This window comes from Eretmochelys imbricata, chromosome 2, assembly GCF_965152235.1.
Source record: "Eretmochelys imbricata isolate rEreImb1 chromosome 2, rEreImb1.hap1, whole genome shotgun sequence".
Taxonomy (NCBI): Eukaryota; Metazoa; Chordata; order Testudines; family Cheloniidae; genus Eretmochelys; species Eretmochelys imbricata.
The window spans coordinates 204,635,197-204,661,028 of NC_135573.1; the positions used below are offsets into that span (position 1 = coordinate 204,635,197).

The 25,832-nt window shown below is 43.8% G+C and overlaps 2 protein-coding genes across 12 annotated transcripts in view; one reads left to right on the forward strand and one right to left on the reverse strand.

Moving 5' to 3' along the window:
• Positions 1 to 1,276: 1,276 nt before the first annotated feature.
• BTD (biotinidase) lies at positions 1,277 to 13,068 on the reverse strand. Of its 6 annotated transcripts, none has more exons than XM_077811325.1 (4): positions 12,938 to 13,068; positions 9,139 to 9,374; positions 5,693 to 5,842; positions 1,277 to 3,133 (listed from the first exon to the last, which is right to left on the reverse strand). In XM_077811325.1, the coding sequence occupies exons 2-4, from the start codon at positions 9,355 to 9,357 to the stop codon at positions 1,949 to 1,951; spliced, it is 1,554 nt and encodes a 517-aa protein (XP_077667451.1). In that variant the 5' UTR covers positions 9,358 to 9,374; positions 12,938 to 13,068; the 3' UTR covers positions 1,277 to 1,948. The 6 variants fall into 6 exon arrangements, with proteins under 6 accessions (XP_077667451.1, XP_077667449.1, XP_077667450.1 ...); XM_077811323.1 differs by lacking the exon at positions 12,938 to 13,068 and adding an exon at positions 12,784 to 12,925; XM_077811324.1 differs by lacking the exon at positions 12,938 to 13,068 and adding an exon at positions 12,738 to 12,900.
• HACL1 (2-hydroxyacyl-CoA lyase 1) overlaps positions 13,053 to 25,832 on the forward strand; it is a 33,798-nt gene continuing 21,018 nt past the window's right edge. Inside the window, exons 1-3 of one of the 6 annotated variants that reach the window (XM_077811316.1) lie at positions 13,066 to 13,185; positions 16,083 to 16,187; positions 22,882 to 22,922. In XM_077811316.1, the coding sequence (XP_077667442.1) occupies positions 13,111 to 13,185; positions 16,083 to 16,187; positions 22,882 to 22,922 (221 nt within the window). In that variant the 5' untranslated portion in view covers positions 13,066 to 13,110. Of the gene's footprint in view, positions 13,186 to 13,218; positions 13,562 to 14,845; positions 16,188 to 22,881; positions 22,923 to 25,832 lie in introns of those variants that run through there. The other 5 variants (XM_077811318.1, XM_077811317.1, XM_077811319.1 and 2 more) reach the window with 5 other exon arrangements.

Genomic DNA, 25,832 nt, shown 5'->3' on the forward strand with positions numbered 1-25,832 from the left:
ATTTACCCTACACCAGTTACAGAAGAAAGCTGCTGAACAAATAATGCCCCTGTATGCTGCCTTTGTCGACCTCTGCTGTCTGGTGCCTTCTCGCAAAGTTTGGCTGACCGGACAAACTAATCAACCTCATATGCTGCTTCCATGACAATATGCTGGCCCCTGTATCAGTGGGTGCTGACTCATCTGATCCCTTTCTGTAGCCCATGGGATTAAACAAGGCTGTGATCTTTCCCCTACATTATTTACTTTGTTCTTGGTTGGAGTACTAGAAGTCGCTGCACGTATTTACCACTACAGGTGTCACTTTAACAACATGATTCAGTGGCAGACTTCTAAACCTCCACTAAATGAGGGCTAAAAGCAAATCCCAGCAAAGTGAAATAAAGGATCTACTGTATGCAGATGACTCAGCATTTGTTGCCCTTTCTGAAAATGACCTATAACATTTGCTGAATTCCTTTGCCCATGCTTTATCCCTTTATGACCTTTGTACTAATGTAAAGAAAACAGAAATCCTGTATCAACCATCTCCTAGCAGAAACCCATTACTTCCATCACTAACAGACATAAAATTGAATGGCTGCCAATTAAACAACGTCAAGTCCTTCTGCTACCTAGGTAGCATGGTTACCAATGACACCAGCATTGATAAAGAACTTTCAGCACACTTAAACTCAACTGCCTCAGCTTTCAGTCATCTACAAAGAAGACTGGAGAAGATGGGGTGGGGGACAGCGAGCGCGCAGGGCAGAAAGGGTCAAAGTGTCCACAAAGTGCCAAGTTTACAGCGCTGTTGTGCTCCCTTGTCTTCTATATTCGTTAGAGACTCGTAGCCATATCCAAAAACGTAACTGCCTGCAACGTGTCACCTATGCAGTATAATGGGAATCAAATGGTCTGATAAAATCACCAACAATGAAGTACTACGTATGACAACCATGCTAAGCCTGGAAGCCATGCCAGCGTGGAAGCAAACTGACTGCCTAAGAGAGTTCTGTACTGTGAATTTAAAATAGGTAGTAGGAAGGTTGGCCGTTCCAAACTCCACTACAAGGGTTGCATCAAGTGGCACACAGTCTGTGGGACTGAACTTAATGACCTGAGAGGATACGACCCATGACAGGCAAGTTTGGCACTCAGCTATGAAGGAAGCAGAGCGTGCAACGGACTATTGTTGTGCCAACTCGGCTGACACAGGAGGGAACGTAGACACTAAGTGCTCTGGTATGTTTCCTGAACCCTACATGTGGAAACTGATTTTCAGTCGTAGTCGTACTTGATTGAGTGACAGCCATTACTTTTTATATTTGATAGACAATACAACTTAAATGCTGCAGTATCCATCAGCAAACATTAAGAAATCTAGAGCAGTTGCTTTTTATAACCAGGTTTACTTCGTATGCATCATGCTTAGGGCATATTTTTATTAGTCATCTCCATCTAGATTGATCTCATCAATAATCTATGCAGAAGTTAAAATAGGAATAGCAGTGTTTTTTTTAATCCAGAGGTAGAATGATCAATATTAATGGCAAAAGTCTAAGTAGGAAGCTATTTTATAACTGAATATTCAGATTTTAAGATACACATAAAGGGGTCCCAAAGAATTACTTACAGTTGCCTCTTTATCACCTTTTAAGATTAAAAACAGAGCATGGAGTCCAACTGAGTACTATATTTTCATAACATAAAACATCTTGTCACACTTTACGCTGACCCTTTTTTCCTGAGGGATAAGGTGGTTTTATTGCTGCTGGTAGTTGAAATATTAGCAAGGTACAGACCATGGATTGTGACCTATTTGTTGGATAAAGAGCTTTGGTCAATATTTTCAAACTTGTAAGTCTAATAATAGTCATGTTCTAAGCATACATAATTGAAGTCCTAAAAGGTGTGGGTGTTCAGCATCTATTTTAGGAGCCTAGCTTGATTTCTGGTCAAATCTGCACTAGTCTCTCTCGTACCATCGTCCATACAAAGCAGCTGTCACTAAACCAGAGGCCGGTCCACTTTTACTCATGAAATAGTAGTTGTTTTTCCAACCCAAGTGATCAGTGAAGTCTACGTTAATACCAGACATCAGCAGTAAAGGAAAGATATAGGAAGTACTAAAATTTCCCCCCAGCTGAAAATCTATCAAAGAAGTGGCATCTGTGACCTCCTGCCCACAGGTGCTATAACTGAGGCCACCACACTTCACTAAGGCACAAACCTGAACATAGTATGTGCCATGGACTGTATGAAGCCCATCAAAGACACCCAAAGCATACAATTCATCAGATATAGTAGGTCTCTGGTAACTTAAATAACAACAGAGGGTGTTAGCACAAACCTGTAGCTCCCCTTTAGTTCCCCTTACAGGAACCAAAGTGAAATTGTCATACATCATCTCCCTGTAAAATATCAGAGGGGCTTCTTCTTTGTCTTTTTCTGCTACCCAGCAGTGGGCCTCTTGTTCCTTCTTATTGCAAACCTGATCATCCATGTGAAGGCTTGCAAAATTGTTGTGGGGGTATTCAATGCTCTTTCCAGGTTTTGCATTGCTCTCCAGATGGGATTCATGCTCTGGTGTCATCACAGAGATCTCTGCTACTATAAGCTTCCCATCATGACTTTCCATATCATGGTAGATGAAAGACTTTAATGGTGTGTATATGCCACTACCTGTCATACCTAGTGCAGGGTGGTGGATATTAGCTGCCAAAACATTTATATTAAAAGCAGTTGCAAAAGCTCGTTGAAATTCTACAGCAGACAGAAGTGGGAGCTGGTTCATCCATGCAGTCGGATACACAACCTGCTTCACATTGTATTCCTTGACCAGGCTTACAGCAGGCTCATAGAAGAGCATATCAAAGCAAGTGAACATGCCAAACTTGCCAGCAAAAGGTGTATCAAAAAGCACATGATCAACCTCTAGAGGTGTATTGAAAGCATATTCAAAATACAGGTTTTGTTTGCGGTATCTGGCTACCAGAGTACCATTGGCGTTGAATACCACATCAGTATTAAACTGGTATCTCCCATCAGGTGGGCAGAGAGGATCCTTATACTCGCAGGGCTGCTTAGCTCCTATGTTTGCCACTAGGAACATTTTGCTCCTCAGTGCCATGCAGCTCAGTCGCTGAAGAACCTGGAGAAACAGTTTAGCAATACGTAAGCATTTTATTAGGTGTGTGGATATTTATTATTTTATCAAACATGGTGTATTTCAAACCTCTTGAGATTATTCACTCTGTATTTGCAAAAACATTAAAAATGTCAGCGTTTGTGGAAAAATTAAATATAAGTGTTTGATGAAATTGTTGATTGATTGGGGCAGGTCCTTTCTATACAAAAGGCACATTATTTCTGACTTGAATGTCTCACGATATCCAAAACAATTTAGAAACACTTAAATAGTGTTTTAGTCATTGAAAAGAAAAAAACATTCCCTTACACTTTAAGGGCCTGATTTTTCAGAAATGGCCTCAAGTTTTGTGGGTGCAATTATGTCTGCAAATAATGAGGGCCAGATGAAAGCACTTCTGTGACAGTGTAACTGATTTGCACGTACACTCAGCTATGAGAAGCATAATTATGAGGATCTGCTCCTGCAATTGCTTGCTGGTACAATTGGAGGTTGTGTAGTGGCTCATCAGACCCAAAATAACTGAATACTGTAAGCAACTGAAGAAGACAAATCTGAACTTAGGGCAGCAGTGGAATGAACTGGTAGTTCTTAGTTTTTAATTATGGGAAAATGACAAAGCAATAAAGACAAACTATTACTGAGACTTTTATTTTGGCCATGAAAAGCTTTAAATAAATGCCCTTAATTTCATCCAGTTGGTTCCAAGGAAATAATACTTGGTAGTGATGCTTGTAGGAAAAGGTTTCCTTCTCGTCTGTAAGTCTTTTATTGGCGGTTTTGGGGTAAATACCTGTAGATGTATCCTTACCACTTAATAATGTTTGGATTATTTATATTAACCTTTTTTTTCTGTACACTAAACTTCAGTAAAATACCAGTAAAAAGCTTATCTATTGCACTAAAGTTGTGTTGGATGACATGAGTAACTTAATGGCTGGGAACAGAATGAGCTAGGTTTTTGGCTTGCTTTGTTCCTCTCCTCGAAGACAACAGGCCCTACTAGGCACTATCTTTAAATATTTTATATTTAAAGAAAAACATCCTTTGTTCTCATACGTGTATTTCAATGACTTCATCTCAAATTTGCCACGTCTGTAAGTAAAAAAAAAAAAAAATTTTCTAGCTGCCAGCCCTGCAAACTCTACATGGGATCTGAAAGTCAAGCTGGGTTCATAGATATTAAGGTCAGAAGGGACCATTATGATCATCTGACCTCCTGCACAATGCAGGCCACAGAATCTCACCCACCCATTCTGGCAATAAACCTCTCACCTATGTCTGAGCTACTGAAGTCCTCATGCTTTTCCGTCTTGCGTGTATCACCAGTAATAGATTCTGTGGGGCAAATTATGCCCTCAGTTATACCTGTAATTCGCCATGTCTTCAAATTCTGCCTCATTAACACCTGTGCAACCCCATTAATTCTTCATGGTTGCACAAGTGTAACTGAAGGCAGAATTTGGTAGTGCAGTTGGAGCATAATTAGTAATTCTGTTGCACATGTCAATTAAATCCAGCGCACATGTGCTCGCTCTGTAGTGCTGATTCTTTCAGGGCTAATGGGAGTCAAAAGCAGCTAAAACATATTTGTTACTCAAGTTGGCAGATACAACTCTGTATTCATACAAGAATGGACTACTTGAGTGGGAAGATACTATTTTCGTATTAGTTTTAAATTGATCTTTGTTTGTTCATAGAACCAGTTTCAAAACAATTTAAGATTCTTGTGAGTCAGAAAATCCACTCACCAATGTAAACTGTGGGCCAAATCCTGCTCCCTCTACCAACAGAGTAGTCCCACTGAAGTCACTGGTCAGTTTTATCTTTGGTCTAACCCCATTAATTTCAGTGGCATTATACCAAGAATTGTGGCCCATTGTGGTTACTTGTGTGAATAGGATCAACAGGTTTCAACTCTGTATGTGGTTATGCAACCAGTCATGTTAATCAAACCATCTGTTGTACACAAATCTGAGTATTTGAGCTATTTCTTGTGATTCTGATAATGTTCTTTAGTTTTAAAAAACAGGAGTGAGAGAACACTTGATGCTACCACTGAATTGGAATGTTTAATCTAGTGTGTTAATTGCCTTCAGTGAAACCATAAATAATGAGAATGTCTAGAGGGAAACTCTCGATGCATCTCTTACATATGACTATTGTTTTAGTTGGAATAAAAATTAAACCATTCCTATCCTATTAAACATTGATACCAAAGTTTCACAGTTTGCTGCTTTAGAAACCCAGAGGCCACAGTAACAATTTTCACAAACTGTCTATGTGGAATCCGTTTTGCTTACTTAAGGCCAGATATTGATCTCAGTTACGCTGCTATAAATTCAGAATAATTCTTTAAGGTAACAGAGCTACTCCAGGGTAAATGGAGAGTGACTGGGAACACAGTCTGGTCCTTATGAAATATTTTCTTGGTTACTTCTTTAAACTAGGGCTAATTGCATTTTTAAGAGCTCCTTGGCTCCTGCTGTTTGTTCTCCACCTGGAGTATAAATCCTCTGTTGTTCACTACACTTCCACAGTAGGCAATTTTAAAACCTATACCTCTGTATCGCTGAACAGATGTGGCTCTCTGCATGGATTCCATTTCACAGACTGGGGACATGGAACAAACTCCAAATAAGGGTAGATGCTCTCTCTGGTGAAGTTGAAGCCATGGATTCCATCTTCAGGAAATACAATGATCTGTGCACCCTGTAAGCAAAACAAACACATACCTTGTAGCCAAAAATTATACATGGGAAAAATGATCCAATGCTAACACAGAAAGCAAAATGGGATCTCTTTTGGTGGTGAGGTTCCATACAAACAAAAGAAAGGGTTGCTTGAGTGTGTTGGGTTGACCATAATATAGAGGGAGCATTTCTTGCCTTTTTAGGTAGCATTGTAGAAAGTATTTTAAACTATTTACTTTAAAATGCACATTAACCTATACATCAGCAGCCACCTTACACTGTGGAAACGGGTCAAATTAAGGGGGGGAAAAAAGGCAGTACTCATTCAAACTCTGCCCATAAAGTATGCTCCACCCATAAGTTACCAAAATAAGGCACTATTCACAGTAGATTGTGCACATATTAAAAAGGTGATTGTGTGTGTGTGTTTTCTTGGCTCCTTGAACTTGGCTCACACTCAGGATGGTTGTGTCATGGCTCCACAGGGTGTGCCAGAAAGGACCTTTACGCAATCTTTCTAGGAATGTACCCCTTTTAGTACAAGACCCTGGGCCCTCTGTTTCTATCTAACAAAACAAACTGTTGGTAACTTCATTCTTTTTCAAGTGCTTGCTCATATCGATTCCATTCTAGTTGTGTGTGCACACACGTGTCAGAGATTTCTGCCTTAGCAGTTTCCATAGGGTTGGCTGTGGCACCCCCTTGGGTACCATGCTCATGCATCGGTATATTAGGTGCCACTGATCCCACATCCTCTCAGTTCCTTTTTACCACCTGTGACGGTTGGTTGGAGCACCTTGTCTTGCAGACTGCAAGAGCATTAGGGATTCCTTATAGCCTTTTGTTCTCTTATCTGTATGTAGTTTATAAGTAGCGAGCTAGCCTTTAGTAGAGTTAGGTTATTGTACTCAAAAAGAAAAGGAGTACTTGTGGCACCTTAGAGACTAACCAATTTATTTGAGCATGAGCTTTCGTGAGCTACAGCTCACTTCATCAGATGAGCTGTAGCTCACGAAAGCTCATGCTCAAATAAATTGGTTAGTCTCTAAGGTGCCACAAGTACTCCTTTTCTTTTTGCGAATACAGACTAACACGGCTGTTACTCTGAAACCTGTCGTTATTGTACTCAGAGTCCCGGATGGAACTTCATCCCCGTGTGGGGGCATGCCCGACTCTCCCAGCTTCAAGTTATGCTCGGCATGCAGCAAGCCAATGCCTATCAGTGATCCCCATGAGAGTTGCCTGAAGTGCCTGGGGGAATTCCACAGAAAAGGCAAGTGTCGGATTTGTAAAAACTTCTGACCTCGAACGCAGGAGCGGGATATCCGCTTGAGAGCGCTCCTCATGGAGGCTGCGTTTCGTCCCATGTTGGAGCCCTCCACTGTGGACCCCACGCTGAGTACTTCTGCTTTGGTGCGGCGCGCGCCCCTGGCACTGGGCTCTGCCCAGCACCATTCCCCTTCGCCAGTGCTGAAGAAGCAGCAAACGAAGAGGAGCCCCTCAGCACCAAAGGACAAGGTGACTTCGGGCAAAGGACCTATGTCAGGCCTTGCGCCCGCTTCAGGGTGGTTCAGCAGACGTCAGAACCCCCAGCCCAGCCAGGGATCCACCCCCAAACTCAGGAAGTGGCAGGGTTCCCTGGCCTCTCCTAGAGCTATCAGTGCCTGAGGTGGCCCCGGAAAGCCAAAGACCAAGTGAGCCAACTGGTACTATAGGTGCCACACCAGGTGGCGGACTTGGCTAAGACCCCGGCACCTAAGGGCATGCCGTTCATGGTGCAGCCTCAGAGGATGGTGCAGCACCCCCAGTTGCTGGACCATAGGCGCAGATCTCTATCTCCACATCCTCGGACCCGGGGACCATATCCTGGCTCTCCAGCTAGAAGACCCAGGCCCTCGACGCACTCCCCACCTACCAGGCATGGGACTCCAGAGTCAAGCGTCAGCCTCCATACCACCAGGAGTGGCCATTCACCATCATGGTACTGGTCCCAGTCCCTCCAGCAGGCATCATTACTCACCCTCGCCTCACCTGTCCAGTCACTGACCAGAGTCAGCAGGCAGACTCAGACCGCAACAGCTCCACCGTGGTCGCCGGAAGGACAGTTGTCGGACCAAGAGTTCAGCCCTTCGCCTCGAAGGGAGGATTCACCGCCAACGCTGGAGAGCGGTGCAGCACCCGCCATGGTTACATCACAGCAAGGGCAGTGGCCCTCACAGTGGCTGGACTGGAACCCGTGGGGAGTGCCTGTGATGCCAGTCCCCTACTCCCACCAGCCTTCCCTGGCAACCTTGGATAAACTGGCCACAGCACCACAGTCAGAGCATGGTGCCGAATCCGTTGCGGGGGCAGCACACTGGTTCCCCGGTGCTTAGGGGTACAGACGCATGAGCGCAGCACTCAAAGGGGCACCACAGCCGACCCTATGGATACCGCTAAGGCAGAAATCTCCGACAACTGTGCACCTGGGCGCGCACACACCTAGAATGGAATGGACATGAGCAAAACCTCTCAAAGAACAACAGTTACAAAAGGTAAGTGACCGTTTTTTCTTTCCCTTTCCCCTTCTGTCCCATACTAGGTACAGATGATTCTCCTTCAGGCTGCTGTCTAATGCTGCTTTACAGATCATTCTGAAAAGTAAGTAGCAGTATATAAAGGAAGCACTGTCAGAAAGACACTTGACTTATTTAGTTCCTGCCCACCACGCAGTAGACCTACTCCATCACTCTCCCCTCTCCCCTAGGAGCACAAAAAACAATCTCAAATCTATCTCACCCAGCAATACATAATGCTGTTCACTGTGCTTGTTCCTATTTTACTCAAAGTCTGTACTGGATTTGTGGCTAGCTGTTCAATTTATACAATCAAACCTAAAAATAGGGGTGCAGTGCCCCACAAAAGAAGTAAGTAATGTTCTGTGGGATGTTTGAATGAAGAGCTAGGAAAGAGAAGAGTTGTTGTCATGACACTCCTCCATTAAGAGGATTCTTTGATTAAGGGATCAGGTCGGTGCTGGATTCTTAAATAAAAAAGGAAGACACATTTTTCTATAATAATTAGTCTTTTTTTCCCCAAAACTTGAGTACCTGAAGTTAAGCACCTTCATAAGTGGCCTGATTTTCAGAGGTGCTTAAGTTAATAAGAGTTGCTGGCTGTTCAGGATCTCCAAAAACCAGGCCACTTGTTTAGGTGCCAAATATAGGTTTAGTTGTCTAACTTTAGGCATCCAAATTTGAAAAGACTGTTCTCAATAATTAGAACTTGTTATATAGAACTTAAAATGGCCACTAAGCTGTGGACATATTTTCTGACCTGTTTGGCTGCAGCTATTACTTGCTCTTCATATATATATAAGTTTCTGCTCATCAACTCTAATGCAGAGCGTCGATCAGTTAGGGTTGCTGGGTTAGGACTCAGTCTGGGTCGATGTTCGTACACAGCAGCAACATAATGTCCTTCTCTGTGAACTTCTGCTGAGGCATCTTGATAGCAGAAAAGGAAAAGAAAAACTGTACAGCAGGCTTCCAACATGACTTTTGTCCATAAATCTAGAGTGAAACAGACAAGACCAAAACATTTGAATAACAAATCATCCCAGTTTAAAACTTTCACACTCTTAGCTCTGATTTATTAACAGTGACATCTAAATTCAGACTCTCAGCAATACTGGACCTAACGGGTTTCCCCTGCCATGTTCCTGGATAAATGTGTTGCTTCTAAAATTCACATTAATCTATTTCAGGTCACAGTTCAAAAGTACTGTGTTCATTTCCACTGCATTTATGTCTGCAGTAATTTCCTTGCTCAGTGTCCAACCCAACTCTCAGTGCAACTATCATTGCATTTACAGGGCTGGGTTCATGAACAAAGAAATAGATAATTCCTGAAGAATCAGACTGAGGACTTGTATAATCATCCTGCATGATTTTTTTTTTAAGTAGATAATATATGTAGACTAAATCTCATTTGATTCAGTGAACTCTTTCATAAACTGCTAGGAAAAATGCTGACTGTAGCTCAGACTGACATTACTGCTTTTTATTATAGGCATAAAAAGAAATATGCTGCCCATAAAAACACTACATGCATTTTTTTCTCTCTACACTTGGTATTCTCAAATAGATTATCCTTCTTCCTGTTTCCTCCAAGGGGAAAATACAATTTTGATGTTCTAGGTGCTAAAATATTTGCTAGTAGCAATTTGACGGTATTGCAGCAAAGTAAGTAAAACCCACATTAGTAACTTATGACTGAATCAATGAGCCCATTCTTTTCTTTTATGACATCTTTCTCTTCCTGTCAAACTCTTCCACTATCCCCACAATAGCACCCTCTGGTAGAAGTGGAATGCACCCCAAGTGTACCTATAATCTGAGTTCTCTCAGTAATATATGTTCTCTAGTGTGTCTATCACACCTACTGCCCCCAAGACTGGCAAGCAGCATAGCCTGGAGAAATGTACACAGGAACTAGGACTTTGGCAGAGCTGAGTTCTAATTTGAATCTGCCACTGACTTGCTGGATGGCCTCAGGCAAGCCCCTTTCTGGCTATCTTCTCGTCTATAATGTAAGGAAAACACTTAATCTTTACAGCACCCCTGTGAGGCAGGAGAGTAAATAACATGAGAAGCAGTACATAAGCAAGTGGGTCATGACCCCATTTTAGTGCAGTTGCTAGGGCTGGTTTAGACTTGCTGAGGCTAAAGTCTGAGCCCCACCACCTGCAGCTGAAACCTGAGGGCTTCAGGCTGCGAGGCAGGGCTTAGGTTATAGGCCCCCTGCCTGGGGCTGAAGCCCTTGGGCTTCAGTTTTGGCCCCCACCACAGGGCCGTTGGGCTTGGAATTTGGCCTGCTAGCCTGAGCCGTGGGCCTCAGGCGGACTTAGGCTTCAGTGACCCCTCCTGGGGTTGTACAGCAATTTTTTTTGTCAGAAGGGGGGCGTGGGGCTACGAAGTTTCAGAATCCTGGCACTAAGGGTATATATGGCTACAGTTCACACTAAGCCTGGGTCTGTGGGACTTAGGCTTGTTTCCATGCCCAGGCTTAAGCAGCCACACTGCATTATAAAGCTGGGTTTACAGTTGCTGGCCCTAGGGGGTCTCAGTCATGCTAACACATCCATACTGCACTAGACTGACCTGAATTGGGCCTGCAGCGGCAGCTGTATCCACATTGAAAATGACAGGTCTTGGGACCTGAGTCAGACTGGGACTTGGGCTCTGACCCTCCCCTCTAGCAGGATGCTGGGACTTGGGTCCTGAGTGCTTCCTAACCCAAGCCAGATTGATTTGTATGTGGACAGAAGAGGGGCTTGAGTTCAAATCCGAATCAAAGTCCAGGCTTAGTGGGCAGTGCAGATTTAGACTATGGCTATGGGGCTTGACATTAGCCTAGCCACTCTTGCTCACCAAGAGTATGTTAACACTGCAATAAAAAAAACCCTACACTTGCAAGTTACAGTGCAATAAAGCCACGCAGAGTGCTGTACCTCACTCCCTGTCCACACTGGCAAGGCATATACAGTGCTGTGTCTCTGGGGCTACAGGGCTCCTGGTACTCCACCTCTCTGAGATGATTAACAGCTGTTGCGCATTGGCTGAGACGCTCCAGCGTAAAAGGGGGAGTATATTATGCACTGACTGACCCCAGGAAACACCCGATAATCCTTTTAACTGACGCATCCTCTCTTGTTTTGTTGTGAACTGTGGATGCCATTCAAAGCTCTGTTTCAGGGGCTGCTTATCAAAACAACACATACAGCTACTGTTTGCTTTGAATGAGTGAGAGGCAGGCGGGGGGGGGTGTCTCCATTTGGAGTGCTGACAGCTAAGGTTTGCTTGAAGGGAGGGGAAGGGGGGGGTTAGAGTCCATTTTGGCTAGCAGCTGCTTATCTCACCTATGAGAAAGAAGAGGAACAGCTGCCATTTGCTTTCAGTGAGTGACAGAGAGGCAGGGGAGGGAGGGGGTCTGCACTTACAAGATAGCATGCTGACACACTCTCACCCCCCCCAAAAAAAACCCACTCTCTCCCCTCACGCTCCCCGTCACACTCCACCCCACCCCCCTTTGAAAAGCACGTTGCAGCCACTTGAATGCTAGGATAGCTGTCCATAATGCACCGCTCCCAATGCGGCGGCAAACGGGGCCAGGATAGTGCGCTGGCAGCGTGGAGACTGCAGCGCTTTCCCTACTCAGCTGTAGAAGGCGGGTTTAACGCCCAGCGCTGTACATCTGTAAGTGCAGCCAAGGCCGGTGGAGCCCCATGACCCTAAAGGGAGCAGTGTAGTGCTCTGAGACCTTCCTCACAGGGCAATACTACAGCCCTGGAGCCAGCCACGGCCCCTCAGTTATTGCAGCGTGGCCACTCCCTCCCTGGAACGACTCGGGGGAAGAGGGCAGGGAGCTCTTCACCTCAGGCTGTTTCTCAGCGCGGCCCCTCCGCCCCAGGCCCAGGGCAGATCGCTTCCTGCTCACGGCTGCGACCAGTGACTTAGGGCGGGTCGGCCTGGCCCTGTTCACACGGGAAACTCGGCTCCGCAACGCGCACCTGGGCGAGGCCGGACCGCGGGCGGGCGGGCGGGCGCTGAGGACTGGTCTGTCCCCGGCCCTCCCACCAGCCCAATCCCTCCGCCGCCTCAAGAGCAGCCCCGCCCCTCCGCCGTCGCCGCCGCCTCAGGAGCAGCCCCTCCCCTCGGGCCCACCGCTCCGCCGCCGCCTCAGGAGCAGCCCCTCCCCTCGGGCCCGCCCCTCCGCCGTCGCCACCACCACCTCAGGAGCAGCCCCTCCCCGCGAGCCCCCTCCCGGCGTCCGCTGTTGAGCGGCACGCCGCTCCTCTCATTGGTCGGCTTCCACGGAGCTCGAGCTGCCCACGTTCTCACGCAAGCGACTGTGGCCTTTCATTCTTTACTTGCCCTCCTCCTTGCCGCAACACGGGGAGGGGAGGGTCCTTTCTCATACCCTCGCCTACAGCTAGCGGCAAGAATTTCCCTGCCTCTGATTGGCCAGCTCCGATACAGCTGCGATCCAATCGACAGCCTTTGGTTCAAGCCTCCGCCTCGTGCGTGGGAGCGTATCCTTCCCAACCAACAGCTGTTCTCCCGCTTCCTTTTACCGTCACACTGGGTGGTGCACACTTGACTGCACGTAAGTGTCAATCAGAGCGAAAGACTTTGCTGATTGGTTGGAAGCTGCAGCACCTTCGGCCCGGGGGGCGACCTTGCGCTGCTGGGCGCTTGCGGGCTGGTGTTAAATGCGGACCGCTTCTGAGCGAGCGGGACGACGGCAATGGCTCCCCACGGCGCTGCGGAGGAAGGATGTGTGAGTGGGGCTCAGCTCGTCGCCGAGGCCCTAAAGACACAAGTAAGAGTGCTCCAGGCTGAGCCTTGACCCCCGACAGTAACCGGAAATACTTCCCCTACGGGAAGGGGGAAGGGTCATATCGCGTGGTGTAGTAATTAGCGCTCCGCGCTGGCACCTGACTGATCTGGGTTCGAAACCAGCCACCGGCTCTCCCCTCCCAAGCGGTTGGCCCTGTGGGAGGAACATGTGTTGTGCCATCACCTACCTCCTAGGCAGCAGACAGTGGCAGGTGCTGGGGAAGACCCCTGTGCTCTAAGAGCTTGAATGGTGGCAAAGCTGTTCCCATCAGCCCAGCTCCTGGGAGCCAGTTACATGCTGAGAGCCTCGCCTAGGTGCGTCGCCCTGGCGTGAAGATATCCAGGGGGCTGCATGGAAGGTAACCAAGGGAGCTAGGTGGTGTTGGCATTACAGCGAGGCACCGTGTGCATGGCTAATGCAGTCGGACAGTCCAGAGAGAGGAGCAAAGGGTGGGAGGGAAATAATTTTACCATTGGTGAACTTGGGGTAATGGAGGTACAAAAAGATTGAGCAGCTAGCCCTGGGGCTGCAGCAGTCCAGTGCCTTAACCGAGTTGTTCAGGTAGGCAGGTTTTGTGTGGCATTGATCAGCTTAGATCTCTTGCGGCTGGCAATACTGGCATCCCTCTGCTCAGTCCCATTTGGGCTTCCCCGTTCACAGTACAATAGGGAAGTATCATGCCTTTGCTGCCGTTAGCCCGATACTTTACCCAGGGATAAACTCATAACGAGCAAACTAGGGGCATGCTCCTTTCCTGTAATCTAGTTTAGATTGAAAACCTCTCAATGTCTGTGTATATACACAGTTTAAAATAATCTCAGCTGGCTGTGTCATTGTCCAGAGGCTGATGTAACTTGGAAATGCTCTTTTGCTCTCATGCAGAGAGACCTTTACTGGCAGTTGTACAGCTTTCTTGAATTATCAGCCTGCCCACTCCCTGCCTCTGGGGCCATGTCTACAGTACAAAATGATGTTGACCTAACTTGCATCAACATACAGCCACTGTTGTTATTAAATTGCTTGTATGTGCACACTTGGCTCCTTTGTCAGTGGGGTGTGTTCTCAGTGGGAACACTTGTATCAGTTGCATTCTCAGTGTGGGGCATTGTGGGATGGCTCCCAAAAGCCAGCAGCAGTTGACATAAGTAACACAGGGTCCACGTTAACTCTGCATCAACTTAATTACATCTATCATGACCATGCTGCTGGAGGAGGTGGTGTTATTAAGTCATGCTAGTGAGGCATGTACGTCAGCAGAAGCCAAATTTAAGTGAAGATGCTTCCTCAGATAAGTTGAAACAAGGCAGGTTACCACATCACCCTGTAGTGTAGACCAGGTCTTGGTTTAAACGCCTACCTCATCATCATACTTACTATTATTTTATAATAGTTTTCAAACTTGCATATCCTCTCCTGATTTGAAACAGCTCAAAGTTGGGACAGTTTGTCTAAAAACCTTAATGACATTTGTACTATGGCTCTCTTATTAAGTTAATTATTAAATAAATGGTTACAGGAAAGGAGCATACCCTTAGTTCATTGGTTATCAGTTTATCCCAGGTAAAGTATCCTGCTATCTGCAGCAAAGCCATCATACTTCCCTAACATACTGTGCACTGGGAAGCCCAAATGAGATGGAGCAGAGAAATGCCAGTATTGCCAGCTACAAGAGATCAAAAATAATGAGTCAAACCCTCTGAAGAGATACAAAATCATGAGGTTATTTAAAAAAAAAAAAAGGCTGTGGGAAGGGGGGCGGGTGTTGGTCTCTCTTCTGGTTTTTGAACAAGTAGTGTTATTTACTCGCCCAGATCCATTGAGTAAGGTGATTTTGGCCCCTCCTGAAGGAGCTCTCAACCACACATCTACCCATCCCTTGTCCAGCAATTAATTTTACCCCCACTCAGCCTTTGCTCCCCCCATCATTTCAGCTGCCCTCGTTCTCCATCAGTGCAACACTCCATCAGTTCAGCCGCACTACCTGCACCCCATCTTTTCAATCTTTATCAGTTTAGCACACCCATCCTCCTCTCTTCTTAGTTCACTTACAATTTTTAATTTTGATTTTGTTATGAATCCATTGCTTGCTGTAGTTTGACTGTGACACAAGCACTTGGCCTGGGCCCTTAGATAAAAGAGTCTTCGATGCCTTTTTGTTGGCCTACTCAATGCATTTTTCCCACTAAGGGGAGGGGAGAGAGACTTTGTCAACCAACCAGAACACACAGTGTTTGGCTTCAGTTCTATAGTAGGGAAATCTGTGCCTGACTACACAATGATTTTAAATTTTAGACTAAACATAACAGGATAGAAGAACTTTCTTATCTATTACCGAGGAAACAAATAACCAATTTGGTACAAGACCTGGAATCTCTTGAAACTGTTCTCCCACCCTAGACTATATGGATACACAAGGGTTGGATTGTGTATTACTGTTTTGCCTGGGGTGATGTTTTTCCCCCATAAATTTTATTGTTATACTTTTATTCACAATTGACCACTGTATTTGTTAAGAACATGCTAGTAATCTTATATTTGAATCACTATTGAAATGCCAATTAAAATATAGTTTGGTGGGGTGAAAAGTTAATTGTTTAAAAGGAAAATATTTATAATAGAAACCTTGGTTTTTAAGACCAAAGTGTAAGGATCTATTGTAATTACATCCTACTGGAGAACAAGCAATATGCATAAGTGATATCTATCTTTTTCTTGAGATCTTGATGTGGTATTATTGCACTTCAACCTCTTTGTTTTTATGTGATTGTGTACTTTTTTAGGATTTAAGATAGGCACATTACACAGAAGAAATTTCAGAGATCTGATCGTTGTGCATCAATTTTGGAAATAATTCAGGTTTTTTTTAATTCTTATTTCAGAACATTGAATATATGTTTGGTATTGTTGGTATTCCAGTGACTGAAATTGCAATTGCAGCCCAAGCAATTGGAATAAAATATATAGGAATGAGAAATGAACAAGCTGTAAGTAAATATGTTATGGACTAGTCATCCTTCCTTTTCTTTTCATATTAGCTATATGTTTTACAGTTGAATCTCTGCTTTATAAATGCCTTTCAGGTGCCCATGAAACACTCATAAAATCTATGATTTTGGTAATCAAGAGCTTACAATAGAGTACCCAAACTCAACAGGAGTGCAGTAGCACAGAAGCTTAGCTTCATGCTTTTGGAACTCAAGAGTTCTGCAGGACTGGAACCTGAGGCTCTGTACTTGTTGGAGTTCCCAACTCCTGCAGCAGTTTTAATCAGTGCTAAGGTAGGGGTCATAAGTAAGGCTGCGATTTAGTCACAAGTTAAGGAATCCGTGACTTCCAAAGACCTCTCTGACTTCAGCCAGAGCTGGCTGGGAGCTGCAGGGTTGCCTGCTGAGGCAGGGAGCTGTGGGGAACCCCCACCACCACGGGCAGCAAGGGGGACCCCAACAGCTTGGAGCCACCAGCGGAGGGGGACCCTGGAGCTCGCAGCCCACTGGCAGATGCCTAGGCTCCCCATTTTGTCATGGATATTTTTAGTAAAACTCAGAGACTGGTGTGACATTCTGTACCTTGGAGGAGCATATTGTAAACCCCATATTCCTCATTTTCATATGATCGTGATCTTACCTTACAAGGCATGCTTTACATGTATCGGGGGTGGGGGGGGGAAGGTTATGATCTGCTGAAAATCATTTCTCTATCCATATATGTGTATCATTAATGCATATGAAGTTATGAGAATTGTATTGTATGGTGGTCACCAAAACATGCTGTAAGTTGGGAAATCATCCAGATATTAGCTCCCCAGAATCAACAGCAAGGAAAGTAGCAACGCCAAGGCGGGGTGTCAAACAACCCATCAACAGCCATCGTCCAGCAAGGGAACTACAAAATGCAATGATACCCTGGTGTGGCCTCATGCAGGTGAAATTGCTCAGCCTTCCCTGCAGAGACTCAGCAGTGCCCCCCAGACATGCCTCGACTTGTGCTCCCCAAACACATGGACTGAGGGTATAAAACAGACAGTGGACGCGTACTGGGCCCTTCTCCTGCCCTCCACCTTCGCTGCAAGCAACTAAGACACTGAGAAGAAGACAAGACTCCAACAGAGGAGAGTGGCCCAGGTTTAAGGAACAAACCTGTATATTAAGGACTGTAATATCCAGTGGGGTGAGAAAAAATGCTTAGTCTAGATGTTGCCCAATCTAATAGGCTTGAGAGTTTAGACTGCATGCTTATATTTTCTTTTCGGTAACCACTCGGACTTTCTGCCTATCACTTAATACCACTTAAAATCTATCTTTGTAGTTAATAAATCTGTTTGTTCCACCTGAAGCCGTGCGTTTGGTTTGAAGCGTGTCAGAGATTCCCTTTGGGATAACAAGCCTGGTACATATTAATTTCTTTGTTAAATTGATGAACTCATATAAGCTTGCAGTGTCCAGCAGGCATAACTGGACACTGCAAGATGGAGGCTCCTAGGGGGCTGGAGGTATTGGCTAGTGTCCAAGGAGCAGCTTACATGCCAGAGACTGTGCGTGAACAGCCCAGGAGTGGGGGGGCTCACAGCAGAGTAGGGTAAGGCTGGCTCCCAGAGTCAAGGATTGGAGTGACCTAGCAGATCACCAATCCAGATAACACCAGAGGGGATGTCGCAACCGGTCACGGGCTTCCGTGAATTTTTCATTATTGCCTGTGCCCTGTTTGTGACTCTTACTAAAAATATCTGTGACAAAATCTTAGCCTTAGTCATAAGTGACCTTTGTTTTACTGGGAGTTTCGATAAAATTGGTGAGTGTTCCTGGAGTTTGTGTTCCAGGGTCCCATCAATAGAAATTAGAAATGAAAAAGACTTATTAGGTCACTTACTCCATCTCCCTGTATGTGCACAATTGTTCTCTCTAATACATTTTCTAGCGTTCTGTGCACTGTTTTAAACATACTAGGTGATGACTTCAGCCACTTCCTTTGGGAGACCTTTCTGCAGTCTTACATATTTCACTGTCAGTTTATGCTCACATTTAGCCTAAATGTTCCTTTTCTTAACTTCATTCATTGTTCTTTATCCGCCCCCATCCCGTTATCATTAATTCCTTATTCTTTCAAATGTTTTTAAAGTGTTATGTCCATCATTTCAAATTTCCTCTTCTCTGAGCTCTTGCTATACCTTTCTGGTAGAGGTGGCGATAGATGAACATCTGATCCTATGTTAAGTTGAGCTTTGTTTTCAATGTGATTAAGAAAAATGACTAAGTGGTGGGTCACATTTCTCTTTCCATTGGTAGCATATTTGTTCTGTCCCAGTGACCTCTTGCACCGGCCATATTAATGGAGCACATCAAAACATTCCTGTTTGCTTATTGCAACTGTATCACGTAAGCATGAATGGGAGTCAGTTTAATGATTTTGCCCAGGTGGCACTTAGGTTTTAAAGATGAAATCTAAAACAAAAAATTAGATTTGCCAATTAAATAAATATTAAGGCCAACATGTGAATGGTATTTAATTAGGATAACTGCTTTTTATTCAGCTTAGAGAGTGATAACTTACTAATTTTAACACTGGGTTCTTCTCAGGTCAACTTGAAACTTGGACAGTATTTCTCAAATCAGGAAACTTTAGTTATTCTTAGCCAATCAACAAGTGTATTCATTCATCAAGACTCATATGGGTATATAATCAATAGTTCAAGTTTAGATACACCAAATGTTCCAGTCATTTACTGAACACAAAATATACATGCAGTCTTGCAAGTGATTAATATAGACCAGCGATGGGGCCCAGCAGCTATATCATAGAAGACCATAAATCACCAAGATTTCTTATTACATTTACTTATAATCGTCACTTATCAGTCCTTCAGTATCTCTCTAAAATTTATTGCAGTTTAAATGAATCTCCAGGGAATGAAGATGCACCTTGATTTAAGGAACTCTTATGAATGTGCTCCCTGCTATTTCTGGTATTTAATTTGAATACATCAAAAGTAATGGACTAAAGTTATTGTTCGAGGCACTCCAAGGCCAATTTACTTTGTTTTGCAAAGGAATAACAAGTGTATAGTATCACTTAGTTGAAATACAAAATTTGGTTCCTTCAGGTCTCATTAGAAAGAGTACAGATTCAACAAGGTACCTTTCAGTTACTTATATACTAAAGAACATGAAGTAAAATGAAATCTTCCAACTTCTGCTCAATCCTAGTTATGCTTAGGATAGGGGAGAGCTGGTCACGTGGTTGGTCCAAGTGTCTGGTAGCTCTTTATGAGTTCAACATCTTCTTTGATGGGCTCAGAAAACTCTGAGGTCCCACCTGCTGACCTCAGTTTTATACCTGGTTTTCAGTAATTATTGAAGAGGGCTGACCCTCTTATTTCTATTGGACCCTTCTCATACGGGCACTATAGATTTCTGTTTCTCTGCTGTTTCTGTAGATGGCATCAGTGTATAAGAAATTTCTTTGATCCTTTTCTTGGATTCTTTTTATGGGTTTTTTTTTTTTTTTCATTTCAAGGAATCTCTATTAATCCAGACTATTAATTGGAATTAATTGTCCATCTTTCTCTTAAAACTAATTAAGATGTTTTCCCCAGCAACTCCAAGTGCAAGGCTGTTCCAAAAGCTCACTTCTGTGATGGTTAGAAACCTTTTTCTAATTTCAAGCCTGAACTTATTTATGGTCAGTTTATACCCATTTGTTCTTGTGCCTCCTATTTACCCCACAATCTATTTATAGAGAGCAATCGTCAGGACTGGATTAACCCATCATTGAGCCCTAGGCGAACAGACACTTCTCTACTCCTGGGGGATTCTGCACCAAAAAATTAAATTCTGCACACACTATTTTAAAATTCTGCATATTTTATTTATCAAAATAATGCAATATAATCACTTTGGTTCCAGTTATTTTAGTAATTTATTTAAACTACAATACAATGGTTGGAGAATGAAAGTGGGGAGCATTGGAGGAAATCCCCAAACCCCTGTGCCTAATAGTAATGTAGATAGGTTTAACCCTTTATTTCTAGTTATTAGTCAACAAATACATGCAGCCGTATGCTGAGTGTTACAACACAGGCAACTGAAGAGCAAGTGAGGACTGGGGAGTCAAACTCTCAATTTATATTGGCGACTGACCATCTCCAGAAAAGGAATTAGCAAACAGTTCATGGAGCACATTTTGATAAGAAATTTTTTCAGTCCAAAAAGTTAAACCAGTTATAATCACTGAAGCACCATAAGCATTTATAAGGCTCTACTGTCCTTACAGCACTCTGACAATGTAAAGGAGCCTTAAAACTTTTACACCTGTTTTATACTCCTGGGGGAATTCACAAAGACAAGGGGAATAATTCACTAAGCAGGCAGCCTGCTACATTCTGCTCTACCTGAGGGGACGGAACCTGTCCCACACCTACCTACCTCAGAAACACCCTGAAGCCCTGCCCCTCCACACTGAGCATGTCGCAGTAGCAAGCAAGAGGAACACAGTGTGTCCGTCTGTCTGTCTGTCACATACAGGACTGCCCAGCTCCCCCTTCCCTGTCCCCCCCCCCCCCCCGCACCCCCACTCCCCCCGAGTGATTTACATCTCTACTGGCTGCTCCGGGTATCTGAACCAACCTGCCTATCCTGCCAGGAAGGGGCATGTGACCACTTTTTCAGCTTCCCTGGCAGAAGTCATTTTTCTGTGGGGAAGCAAAGAAATCTGCAGGGAACATGAATTCTGCGCACGTGCAGTGAGACAGAACTCCCCCAGAAGTAACTTCTCTGAGCCTAGTGTAAAGGGGTAGCCCCAGTAGTGGGGAAGGGGGTGTTGGAGAGCGACCTACCCCACATTCACCTGCATCAGTGGCTCCCTCCTCTGGGTGTTGCAACCTGCCATATGGGGTCACAATTCCACTCAAATTTGGCCCTGCTGCCTCTCCATCATTTTGGGGAATTTTTCACTTTTAAAAAATAGCTAAATTTCAAAATGAAAAGTCAAAATGTTTTGTTTTCAATATGGTCGAAAAAAAACATATAAAAAACTCCAATTTTTTTCAGCTGAAACCATTTGCTGAATGTGGCCCAAATTGTGAATAGTTTTGCTGCCCCAAAAGTGCATGTTTCTGCAAATTTACTATTTGTTGCAAAAATTTTGTTCAGCTCTAATATTTAAGTTAATATATAACAGGAGTGCAGTCACTGGTGGTTGTTTGTTTTTGTGAAAGAGAAAGTGCCTTGGCCTGTACTAAGTTGTGTACAGCGTTCACCATAAAATCTTTACAATTGCCATCACAATGATGTTCACAGTATTACCCTGTACTTGGTACAGGTAGTGCTGCAACGTTATCCACTTGAAAAAGCAAAACTGTGAAGATTTTAAAGGCAATTGCTGTATCTGAAGTAGTATTTTACATGCTGTTTTATTTTGCCACTCATTTAGAAAATGTGTTGTTGCCATGACACCTGGCCTCTGAGGTACAAAGAACTTTGTTCATGGAACATCCACTCCAAATGTCATCTGTAAACATTTGTACATTGACATGTTTTCAGCAGAAGGGGAAGAAATTTGTCACATTAATACTCAAGAAATAGATGACAGTTCATTTATGTTTTTCTCATCTCCTTGTAAAAGATTTGTGAAAGTGTACAAACAGTAGAACATATTGTACAGTTATTTTCTGTCAAGTTCCCTCAATCTGCATTAAGGAAAACAAGATGTAAATGCTTATTGCTATTATAGTAAATTCCAGATGTTTACCCTATGACCAGTTAATCGGTGGCCAGAAAAGCAACTTAAAAAAATACAAAAGGAGCCCAGATTTATCATGGCATCAAAAAAAAGTCAGAGGATAAGGAGGGGCAGTTTGACAATTTTCTGGGCTCATTGTCCCAGGGAGCACTGCTGTACACAAAAGACTGGGCCAAATTCATCAGAGTCTAAGTTGTGAAACCTACACCCTCTTCTGGCCCTCTCTGTGTAATTTACACTCCCTTGGATTTGTATCTGCTTACCAATGTGTAATTTAAATCTCCTTACACATAATTTCTGAATTTGGCTCATGGAGTCTAACGATATCTAGTTGGAATGACTTATACCCTCTCCTATTTATGTCCCACTGCCAACCACTTAGCCTCTAAGACAGTAGAAGTTTACTTGGAAAGACAGGTTTTCCAACATTTTCAGCTGATTAAGCCTTTAGGTAAAAGTGATCATTTTAATGACCGAAGCACATTCAGTCTCCTATTTTAAAACCCATCTTACAGATTCTATTGATGCAATATCCTGGCGCAATAGCAGGCGGGAACACAAAAAAAGGAGATGAAAAAAATAAATGTCATCAACCTCCATGACATGAATGAGCATGCAGAAGAAGAGCCTGGAGGGAAAAGGAGGATGCTTGTTTTTGTGTTTCCACGAAAGTGTGTAGTCACTCAGCCTTTGGCTACAGACCCCTAGCTAAAGGGTATTTGCAGATCCTTGGGAGTGTCCTGTTTAATACTGTATACAATGCACCCTTACTCATAACCTTTGGAAGGGATGGCTATGGGATGTTACCTTAGTGTAAGATCCATTATTCAGAACAATTCTTATGTTTAAGCTGCTAATTAATTTAAATTTTATGATTAAAAGTTTTGGTATGTGGAGAAGCTGAAATGTGGATATGTGTAAGTAACCTTGTGTGCTCTTCAATAGGCTTGCTATGCTGCCTCTGCTGTTGGGTACCTGACAGGAAGGTAAGCTGCATATTTATTTTATATAAAACACGGGAATTGTTTGAGCTAGGGCATTTTCAGTTCTATTTTTGGAAATGATGTATGAGTTAAAGCAAATGGAGTAAGACTGTAAAGCTAAAGGGTGCCTCTTCGTAATGACACAAGAGAAGTGCATAGATGTATCTATATTTACACAGATTGAGTGTAAATATCTGTATATCATTTTGCATCTATTAACTTCCTTAACCTAAGTTGAGATTTAGCCACTAGTGACTTCAGGAAGTTAAATTATCCATTGAGGAATGGAAGTGAGATTAGTTTACAGTTTCAGATAAATGAACTATATGCTCAAAAATGCACCATCTCAGTTAGTCTTATTTGAGGTAACTAAATCAGTTATTTTCATGTATAGAAACCCACCAACATTTTGTTTCTTAAAACTTACATCTAAGTTAAAATTGGCCAAATGAATTTCTTTTCAGTTTGGGAGAGGGGCACAATAACATAACTAGTATTTAGAACATGCATGGCACGTAGCCCTGCTGTATTAATAAATATTAAGTGAATGATTAAGCTCTATACTCAAAACTGTGTAAGGTTAGCCCTTACGCAAGCTGCATGTTATAGCATGGAGATGCTGTTGTGATAGTTGGAACATAAATCTAGAGTTACAGTTAGCAGTTCACTGCTGCATCAGCTTTGCTGTCGATGTAAGTCACAACGCAAGAACAGTGACATGCACAAATTGAGTGGTTAAGTCTCACTGGGAGAGAGACAACATTGCCACTCTTACAACTTTTTCTTCAGTTTTACTTTCTCTTTAACCTCCAAATACTAATGCAACACCGTAAGCCCAAGACACTCATATAAAAAAACTAAAGCTACCACCGTTTACTGCAGTATGGGAGGTGTGCTATGTCTTTGTCAGAGGATGGGAGATCTGCTACACCTTCGTCCATTTCAGAGTTAGACATATGACATGAAATATTGATAGTTTGATTTTTCTTCTCTGAATAAATGTTTAATAAAGAGCCCAGTTTTCTGTTTTGCCATGTAAAGGGTCTGTAAAGCTAGTGGAACTGGCCACTCTATCACTGCCGTAAAAAGTGTTCCAACTTAGCATAAGGCCAGCGTAATGGCTCTGTGATGACTCTTCCCCACCACAACCCCATAGCCACTGGTGTAGGGGGCAGGGCCAGATTGCTACCATACTCTAGCTATTCTGTGCTACAAGAATGGCCCCTTAAGGGCTGTTAACTTATAGCCAAGTATAGTTAGAAGCTGCTCTTACTAATGTTGAGGATGAGCTGAGAATAGGGGAAGCACAAAGATATCTTAATGCCACTTTCCCTTGATCATTGAGCAGGATTCAGGTGGAATGGAAAATGTGGCCAAAGTGTTTAAGGGGACACTGTCAACCTGAAATCTAATCAATACCAAATATGAATTAATAGTAGCTTTCATGTTATGTTGATGCTCCTGAATCCCTCTGCACTGTTTTTTATAATTGTTTCCTTATTTTAAAAAAAAAAAAAAAAAAATCTGTCCCCTGTTGTGTCAATTCTCCGCCCCCCCGACCCCCCCCCCCCCCACACACATATGTATAAAGTTAGAGGACTGTTTATAAGAGGAGAAAAAGTGAAACCAACTAGACATAGTGCTGTAAAATGCAGAAAATAAACACACTCCTTTTTCCAGTTATAGTGTCTGTTACTTTTAACAACTGTAGGCTTAAAAAAAAATCAGACAAAATGATGTTTTTAGGTCGACGCTGTCCCTTTAAGTGTTCGGTATTAATATTGTCTTCATGTAGCTTTATATATTATGAATTATTCTGTAAAGGGCCCAGTACTCTGTATACATCCTACCCTCCTACTCTATTGAAGTCCTCTGGGTGCTGTATATTTTAATAAACAATTTAAATACATTTAAAACTCCTAAAATCTTAAAAAATAAATATAATTTAATCATGGACATCTGACAAAGAGATGGGGAGAGAAGGCAAAATGGAGAGGGAAAAGTCTCTCTCTCTCTCTCTCTCTCTTTCATATATGGCTAGCAGTGGTGAAATTAAACAAAACATCTTCTAGAATACAAAATATTTAGGATTTTAAAAGTGAAAAGAAATGAGACAGATTTCAGGGACAGCAAATTCCTCACCCTAAGATCCTTCACTTACATTTCAGTGTTCTGTGATGGAGAATCTTAAAAAGAAGGTGGCTTGAACACACAAACCCATCAGGCTGAGATTCAAGGGGATGTCTCGAATACTCCCTGGATCTACATCATTAAATATCAGCAGTGTCAATTTAAATCAACCAATAGAGGCAACCAATGCAGGACACCCTGGGTGAGCACAGTATGATCATGGTAGCTCAAGCCAGGGACTAAACCTCCCACTGTCTTCCAAATAATAGGCTGCCAGTGATGGAGCAGATGTGGTTAAAGGCAGTCACAGTAATGGAGCTTTTTGACCACCAGGGCATAGGTCAGAGGTGGGCAAACTTTTTGGGCCGAGGGCCACATCTGGGTGGGGAAATTGTATGCAGGGCAGGGGGTTGGGGTACAGGAGGGAGTGCGGGGTGTGGGAGGGGGTGCGGTGTGCAGGAATGAGCTCAGGGCAAGGGATTGGGGCAGAGGAGGGGTGTGGGGTGTATAAGAGGGCTCAGGGAAGGGGGTTGGGGTTCGGAGGGGTGCGGAGTGCAAGAGGGGCGCAGACTGCAGGAGGGGGCTCAGGGCAGGGGTGCAGGAGGAGTGTGGACTGTGGGAGGGAGCTCAGGGCAGGGGGCTGGGGTGCAGGAGGGGTGTGGGGTGCAGTGGGGGCTCAGGGCAGGGAGTTGGGGTGCAGGGAGCATGGGGGCTCGGTGCAGGGTGCAGCAGGGGGCTCAGGGCAGGGAGCTGTGGCGCAGGAAGGGTGCGAGATGCAGGGAG

Excerpts from the sequence above, each read along its gene's own strand:
- BTD (XM_077811325.1), bottom strand. The coding sequence starts at position 9,357 with ATGTTGGAAGCCTGCTGTACAGTTTTTCTTTTCCTTTTCTGCTATCAA. Across the intron at positions 5,843-9,138 it reads TAATAGCTGCAGCCAAACAG|GGTGCACAGATCATTGTATT; the intron begins GTCAGAAAATAT and ends TTTTGCTTACAG. Across the intron at positions 3,134-5,692 it reads ATCTGTTCAGCGATACAGAG|GTTCTTCAGCGACTGAGCTG; the intron begins GTATAGGTTTTA and ends CTGTTTCTCCAG.